The sequence below is a fragment of the Limulus polyphemus genome, unplaced genomic scaffold (genome assembly GCF_000517525.1).
Source record: "Limulus polyphemus unplaced genomic scaffold, Limulus_polyphemus-2.1.2 Scaffold2032, whole genome shotgun sequence".
Classification (NCBI taxonomy): Eukaryota; Metazoa; Arthropoda; class Merostomata; order Xiphosura; family Limulidae; genus Limulus; species Limulus polyphemus.
Window position 1 is genome coordinate 179,563 of NW_013667642.1, and position 9,391 is coordinate 188,953.

Genomic DNA, 9,391 nt, shown 5'->3' on the forward strand with positions numbered 1-9,391 from the left:
TGCGATTTTTTTGTTATGTATTCTTTGAAGTTATCTTTATTAGAGGAGTTATCATAGTATTATTTTGTATTACAATGTGTACTCTTATTTTTAACTTATGATTCAGTACGGAATGGTACTGCGATGTATTTTTAAAATCTTTATTGATTTTGATACTGTGTTAATCGGGTTCCTTAGATTTGTGATCAATATGATATTTAAGCGGTTATTTTTGTCATTTTAACTTGATTTTCATGCGAATTATATTTTCGTTGTCATTTTTAAAGGTTTGTTGATTTTGCACTGAATTATGCATTTGATACTTGAATACTGTTCAAGGAACTTTGTACTTTTTCATTAAAAGTTATTTCCTATATAATTTATAATTTTGTTTCTTTGTTAAAGAGTTTTGTTTGCTTGCATGTCTTGTGTATGTGTGCTATATAAATATTTTGTCAGGCACATGAACTAAGGCACGACAGGAACACAGCTAATCCATATTTCTTATTTATATATATATAAGTTTTATTGGTTTTATGATTTGAGGTTGGTGCATCTGATTAACCAGGATATAGTAACCATGTTTATCTGATAATAAACAAGTTTTTCATTTATTATTATTATTATTGAAACAGGAAAGCTATATTTATGAAGAAACAAAATTGAATTTCTTAATTTCGAAACATGCTCAGTTGTTCATATGAGTTAGACACAAAATATTTATTTTTATATGAATTTCACCAAACAAGACAAGAAAAGGGTCTTGTATCTTTATCAGTATTTAAACATTTATTGATTGTATGTTAGAATTATTTGAATACAGTTTTGAATAAATATTGCACGTAAATAAGGAAATGTCTTAAATTATAATACCAACACCCCTTACAGTTCATAATATCCTTATAATATCCCAGAATCACCCATTATTTAAACCCCTTCCTATGTTATTCATTAACCCTAAAAGTAACAAATATTACAATTATTCATACATTACATAGCCGTTTAAAGTGTGAATTATATTTTATTTACATGAATTCTAAGTGAAAACCTTCAAAAAATGTGAAGTCAAAACATTTCCTACAAAAGCTTTTATTGGTTCGGAATAATATTCAAAATACACTAATAATGTTGTAATTATAGGCTTCAGTTTATACAATGTAAAAAATGTGAGAACAACAAACGTCGGTAATATAAGGCTCAAAGAAAAATAATTTTCAAAAATCTATGTTAAAGTTTCCTTATTTTTTACATTCTTAGGTAACTCATTTAGGTCTTTCCGATATGATGTTATTGCTGTTATAAAGTTATCGAGCATTAAAATTGATCAGCTTTTCGTTCCAGTAATACTTTCCAATACATTTAAGTATATATAGTTTATATTTTAACTTTACACTATTGTACAGGCTTGTTAGGACGAGAAAAGTTAATATTTGTTCTGTAATAATATTACTTAAACAGATAGAAAATATATATCGTGCTCAAACTCAGAGGTATATTATCAGTTATTTTTATTTTAAAAAATTCAAGACTTTTAGCTAGAGAATACCGTAGCTACTAATTTTCTGTTGGTGAACGTTATTTACACACAGAGTAAAATTTTCAGAACACACAGTCTACCGGGAAGTCAAGTCGCCTAGTTTACATATTGGCAAGAATTACACTAATAATGGAAATATTTTTGAAAACTCTCATTCTTAGCTCACTCAGTAAAGCTTTCCATAAAAAAAAAGGTAGTATAATAATTCTAATACTTTGTTATTTGTAGATTGCTCCTGATGAGTCTTTTCGCTCAGTGACATTGTAACCCCTTAATAGGACAATTTAGGAGTAAATAAGTTCGATATATTCAGCCCCCCAGTGGCAGCGGCATGTCTACGGACTTGCAACGCTAGAATCCGGGTTTCGATGTTTGCATGTATATTTATTGATATAGAATAATTCAATATTCTGTATCTTAAGCCTTATCTGAGTGATTGATGTCATTTGTTACTGTTTATACAGCCGTGGTCCTTTATCATCTTTCATTTGCGAAAGCGTACTTTGGGCTTTTCTTGTTTAAACCGCAGTTCTGAGCTTATTGTCGCGTTTATATTACTAATTCGTGTCGGCTAATGTTTTTCATAGTAAACCTTGAGCGTTAAGTCTAGCTGAAAAGCCCGATTGCCTCAATCAACTCTTTACAGCGAAAAAGTTTACGGGCATGTTTTTATGGATAAACGTAATCACCAAGCAACATTCTTCACTTAAATCATACAAGTCTCCAGTATTTGGCATTTTTAAAAGTATATATACCTAGACTGGTGAAAGCTAACACAAATAGAAACTGTCTTTATCAGCTAGTGTAGGTACTGGTTCTGTCGCTGTATTCTGACTTGTTACGTTCAACTTAGGATTTATTAACAGTTTTCAATATTACATATTGAGCTTGTGATTAAAACCCAATTATTATATAGGTGTTTACCATAGTATTAAAATCGAGCAATATGTTATTTTATAGTTATTCATTGAAAAATTTAAGTTGTTTTAATATTAAAAAAATTCAAAGTTATTTTTATAGTGTTAAAGTATTTATTTGCTATAGTTTTACGAGTGGTGTTTCTCAATATTAATATTGTCAATATGTATAGTTAAAATGTGTAAGCAATACTTTGTCGTTACAAACCTTTTGTTCGCAATTCCTTACAACCAATAACACTACAAATTCAGTGACAGGCCACAAATGTATTTATAATAGACTATGTATATAGTACATATGTTTACGCTATTCAGAATCCAACGTATGTTAACGCATAATTTAAAATTACAATCCATTACCTAGTTTTATTACAAATGCGACACTTGACACAAATAAATAGTAGAAAAACAAAACAAAAACAGCTTAATTTCCTTGGTCGTAACACACTACATATATTTCATGGTTTATGTAACTTTGACACAAGGTCTTTAATAAAGTCAGGTTGTTAACCACCAAGATAGATATTTTAGAAGTTGTACGATCTAATATTCGTTTGATGCTGCTTTACAAAATTGTGGCACCCGACAACCATTAAATCCTGTTGAGGATAGCAATACATCAAGACAACTTTCATCAATGTCAAGTTGAAGTTTTATCACTTTCTTCTTTTGTTTCCCGAACGTTTGCAAGCGTATTTAATAAAACAAGTGTCTTTTGATGTTTCTCCAACTGCCATAGCTTCTTGTAGGGAATGCAGCAATTTTTCGTACTTGGCACTCTCCACAGAAAACAGCCTGGATAGGTAAAAACAAATGATACAATAAATATCATACTTCTAAATCTATAACTAGCTATTGTGACTATCTATTTTTTTTCACAATCTAATGCTACGATTTCTTGTAAATGTGTATATAGTAAAGCGTAAATTGTTTCTATCATACAAATATATATATATACCATTAAATTTCATTTTGATACTTACAAAAGGTGGAGATTACATGAAATTTCGTGATTAAGATCTAACTTACACACAAAATAGAAATTTATTTCATGATTAAAATGACACTATTTTGTCTTCTATTTATAAAGAGCTAATTACTTGTATTTTTAGTAAAAAAATAGTTGTATAAAAACATGTTAATACCATTTACAGTTACAAAATCTTTTCGAGCAAATATAATAAAAATCGAATTTATTGAGAACATACAAAATACAGGAATGAAAATTTTACAGAACATGGAGAGGACTAAGAATGGGTCATATTTGTGTAATTTTGAATCTTACAACTCTGATACATAATGTGATGCGTATTAAACAGACCGTTTAATCAGTATGATTGTTAGTTACTCTAAGAATACTTAAGCTTTAAATTACCATTTGATGTTTCTTAGGAACTTCATTGCCATCTTTCCACCAGCAATATACGCACGGGCAGTGGAAGGGTGATCACAAGCTAGCCGGTTTAAACAGCTGTACTGGTCAGTATTTACTGACTTCAAGTACGTCGTCATCCATTCTAGATCTTCTGTTGATGAGGGTAACTTGGTAAGATTCAATCCCAATTCATCCAATTTTCGAGCTCCGAGCCCTCCTCCGAAACCAAACTGTGAAAGACCAGCTCCTCCTACTCCCGCAGCCAAACCAGTTCCCAAGCCCCCGAAACCAATAACTCCGATACCAAGAAGGAAGAGCTTTATGAGGAAAATTATGATAAGGTTTGTAATGTTTAGACTGAGCACTTGAGATGTGGTGATCTGTCGAACAGAAGGTCTATCTGCTCGAAATAGCATGTTGATTTTTTGAGAAGGTTCGGATCCCTTGTGTTCAGAGGTGCAGTATACGCTCACTCCGCATATTATTATTAGAAAAACAAGGTGTTGTGGCAATGCCATCCTCTACATAGAGTTAAAGATCAGTTCATTAGAAACAAATCTAAATTTCACATCTGTGATAAATAAATAAATTATTAGTAAAATAAGGTATTGTGGCAATGCCATTCTCTGTGGAGCGTTAAATACCAGTTCATTAGAAACACTTAAATTTCACAACATTAACAAATAATTTCTTTTACTCAATGATACAGTTGATTGTAGTCTATCGCTTTATAATCGGGGTTATTAAGCATAAAATCTGAATACTTGTCAAGCACAAATATTAACATTTGTACAATGTGTTTTACTGAGCATTAAGCAATATTAGGTTACCGAATGTAGAAATATATATGTATCAGAAACTTGTACGTTACGAACATTTTTGAACAGAGTGAATTTAAAAGATTTAGTGAAATACCAGGATTACATATAATATTCACCGACCTGTTCTGCTGTTGTGGTAACGTAAGGACTTCTACTGCAGCGATAACGTCTGATTATTAATACCAGGTAAGCACCACACAGAGATACTAACGCTTTTCTTATATATACTTTTACACACGCGTGTCGATGTTTCCGTTTCCATAATCACAAGTCTTTCAGCCAATAAAACTCTACGACCCATGTACGTCAACATGACCTCCAAGTTTCTAAACTAATAGTTGTGTATTTTTGAGTGTGTTTATTCAACTTGTTTTTCTTTTGAGAACATGCCAGGTTTTTAATTATCCTATTCTTCCTGGATAGTTTAACGTTAAGTTCCGTATTGTTATTTGAGGCGTGTGTGATTACGGGTTTTCGAAACAATACTTTTTGTAATTCAAACAACTTACCAGTAACTTTTATGGAGCTTGTGATTTGACGCTTGACTAATCCGTGTTAGTAGCGTGTTGTGCTGTTTAATTAATAGGGCTGGCAACACTATTCCATTGATATCAAGAGCTGGAACCAAAAAACAAATCCAACTTATTACTATTTCACTGTGTTTGTTCTAACATGTTAATTTTATTAGCAAATAGGCCACAAGTGACAATGTGATAACAGTGCTAGTCTGTTATGAAATGAGAGCTTAACTGCTCTAGGTCACTAACTCTAAACAGGATATTCAGATCGATAGGGCCATTTTCTCATAACTTTCATTTGTTTCCAGTCGAGTGTAGACGGATCTTTTTAATTAATAAGCGGATCTTTTAGTATAATAGACAAAGAATAAGTATAAGCTTTCTGATAATTGAACACAACAATTTTCCATACACAATGTAATAAAAAGCCAAGAACTGAACCCGAGAATATTTTGAGATGTAAGATTGACGTACAGTGAGGTGTATATTTTTCTGCCATGTGGTTCATTAACTGTACAATATGTGTGACCAGCCGGGATAAACATACACGTGTGAACTCGTTCAAATTTTATGTAAACTTGGCAAAAGGGCAAGGTTACAGTAAAATATTTTAAATTTTGTGAATACCGACTTCCTGTCAACGCTGCGAAGTTCAAATGTGTCATGTTCCATATATTTAAGATGCATAGAATTAGAGACTAATTAAGAAATATAAACTAGGCTTAGCCGCTTTAATAACTCATCATCACGAAGCCTGTAAAGAGAAAGGTTCAATTATCTTATTGATCTGCAACTATAAAGCTTTTCAAACTAAATTTTAACTCACTTTTCTTAGTATTTTAACTTAGCTATACTTTGTATGTCAACTGGTTACGATTTGTTTGTTTGTTATGAATTTCGCCCAAAGCTACACGAGGGCTATCTGTGCAAGCCGTCCCTAATTTAGCAGTGTAAGACTAGATTTACGTTTAGTTAATAATTATCCACTGCTCTTATTAGAAATATAACTTAATTTTATTCAATTACTTTACATTTTATTTGCTCCAAGGAACTCCAAATTTCGGAAATTATGACTAAATACTTGAAAACAGATTTTATATCAATAAACGATTATGAATTGTAAACTGGTAATAATGGAGATCAAACAAGAAGATAAAAAATTATTTAAATAAAATGATATCATATAGACAACTACCGACAAGAGACTAGTGCTAAATCTATTATGTTGATCAGGGTGTCTTTTGAGGACTCAACGGTAAACTTCAAGGCTTAAAACGTTAAAATTCGCGGTTCGGTTCCCGAGGTTTGTACATATCATATAGCCTATTATGCAGGTTTACACTTAAGCAATAAATACAAACAACTGATTAAGCTACTTACAGTTTCCCTTAAAGAATTAGTTGGATGAAAACACTATATTTTGTTCCTGTCTCTTAGGGCGAAACAAATGTAGTTTGTAATATGAAAAAACAAAACAAATCCTTAACAGCGTGATAACATCTCTAAATAAAAATAAACAGTTAAAATGCTGACTCAGTAATATACTGTCAATTAAAAATGTGAAATGTTCAAACGACCCATGACATATCAGACCTTTGATTGATTAGGTAAACCATCAGTTTATAATTTCAAATATCGGTGTGTATACCTCTTTATCTATATAATGCTTTATTTAAAAAAGTTCGCCCTATTACTTTGTAACATGCTTTATAAAAAGTAAATTACTGCACAGTATGCTCTTTTTTGTAGTTTATTAAACCAATATTCAGTATTTTTACTTTTTCAAGTTGTATTCTTCCACATAATAACAGTTGACACATAAGTTTTAATTACATCTGTAAATTAATATATAAAATAAGTAATTTAGCCATAGAGTAAACTATATATATATATATACTGAAAGTGCATTATTTTTAAGAATAGACATTTGTCAAGCGAAATGCCAAAACGTAGAAATTTATAACACGAGCTTATTTATATTATAGACGATGTCAGCCTAGTACAAAATAATCAGAGGTATTAGGAATTGAAAATTATTTACAAAAAGATATTGATAATAAAATTCGAACTTTCCAGACAAATGTTCCTTAGTTGTGTGAAGATGGAAATGTTCCTTAGTTGTGTGAAGATGGAAATGTTCCGTTTCTTATAGTATAGGTAACCAAATGTTTATATATATACATATATATATTGTTTGTAAAATATTAGTATCTTTAAGCTTAGTCATACTTATTTGAACTTAACATTATTATGTTCCTATCTTACTAACCACTACACAGCTAAGGTAATATTTCTTCATTTGATATTGACTACTTCGTATTCTCTAATGTTTGTTTTAAGTTTTTTCTGAACATCTGTAAGAAGTAGATAGCTAGTTAATTTTTGTCCACATCAAAAACGCGATTAAAAAACAAAACAAATAAATGAATTGTAGCTGATATCTAATTTTTACATAAAAATTCGCATTTTTGACTCGTGGGTCACTTACAGTGAAAGTGTGGAGCACGATTTTACAAATGGCCATAATTAGGACACTATATTGTGAAAATAGTTACATTTTATTGTTTTTCTTGAAAGGGTAAACAAAATTTTAGTGTTTACTTAACTCTTGAGTAAGGTTAATCAACAAGCATATCATGTTTTTAAAGGGTTAGCTTAAGTGATTGCTGCATCACTATATTTTCTTTAGATTATACCATCAAAACGTGTAATAGTGATTTGACTAGTAGAGTGTGTTACCCTGTGAACTCAAAACTCACAAAAATGTGGGGTGGAAGGTGACATCTGAACTAGATATTATTCATCTATAAGTGGACAAAATAAAGATTATATACATATATATTATTTTATTTTTGAGCATATTTGATTATACACAATACTCATAATCATGATATAACAGATTTGTAACTACAATCTTTCTCTTATACACTACCGGCATTTGTGTTTAAATTTTTTTTAATTATAATAAATCATTAAAAATAACGTTTTATATTTACACAATAAAAACTTTATTGAAGCCATACGGCTTCCACCTTAAAATATCACTCTACAAGTCCATGTTTCGACGTGATCTACGTCATCCTCAGGAGTAACTTACAATACTATTTTATACTTTCTCCCTTGTCGCATTACTTCATTGTTATTTACATATTTCCTTAGTGTAACTAAAAAAATAAAATAAAAATTATAATGTATCTTGCCATATATCAAAGTATTGACTTGTAGGTCCTTCATCTCTGTTTAATACTTGTTTTCGTTTTTGATCTTTCATTATTTCTAATGCTTCTCTAATATTTAATGATATAAAACTTCAAGGCTGAGCTAAAACTAAAGTTTTTCCCAATAATATTGTATGTTGGGTAGTTTTTACATGTTGGGCTATAGCTGAAATTTCTATTTTATTATTCTTATGTAACTTTTGTGTTCTTGCAATTTATATTTTAAATTTCTTGACCAATAAAAACACTACCACATTCACATTCTATCTTGTATATACCTGTCTTATCTGTTAATTATATTCTGTCTTTAGCATTCCCTATCACATCTTTTATCTTATTTATTGGTTTAAAGATAAGGTAAAAATTCTGATACTTTTTAAATGCTTGTTACTATGACTTGTTAAACCTGGAACGTAAGGTAAACTTAGAGTTTCTTTTTTTAATAAACAAATTTTAATGTGGTATCTTTAACGGAATTTACATTTTTATTAACTTCTCAAATGCTTTGTCTACTATATTTGGATCAAATCCTCTATCAATAGCTATATACTTAATTAATAACAATTCGTTATTTCAATCTTCCTGTCTTGAACATATTTTTAAAGCTCTATAAACATACGTATAAAATGCTGATATTTTTTGGGTTTTTATATGACATGATTCTTTGTGTGGCGGCATAACAACAGCAAAAGGTTTTCTATAAACTGATGTTTCTAAGTTACCTTTCGCTTCTTTCCTAACTAATACGTCTAAGAAATTAATGCTATTATTATCTTCAATTTCACACGTTTGTTTGAAGTTAAGCACAAAGCTACACAATGGGCTATCTGTGCTCTGCCCACCACGAGTATCGAAACCCGATTTATAGCGCTGTAAGTCCGCAGACATACCGCTGTACCACTGGGGGGCAATTTCACACGTGAATTGAATTGCTGGTTCTTTACTATCTAAATGAATAAAAAATATTGTAGTTTGCTGTTGCCATACCACGAATGTGTCATCTACATATTGTTACGTCTCCGTTCG

The 9,391-nt window shown here is 30.5% G+C and overlaps 1 protein-coding gene across 1 annotated transcript; it reads right to left on the reverse strand.

Moving 5' to 3' along the window:
• Positions 1 to 3,089: 3,089 nt before the first annotated feature.
• LOC106465726 lies at positions 3,090 to 4,224 on the reverse strand. The gene is made up of 2 exons (XM_013925964.1): positions 3,809 to 4,224; positions 3,090 to 3,228 (listed from the first exon to the last, which is right to left on the reverse strand). Exons 1-2 carry the CDS (start codon positions 4,222 to 4,224, stop codon positions 3,090 to 3,092), a joined length of 555 nt encoding a protein of 184 aa, XP_013781418.1.
• Positions 4,225 to 9,391: the final 5,167 nt, after the last annotated feature.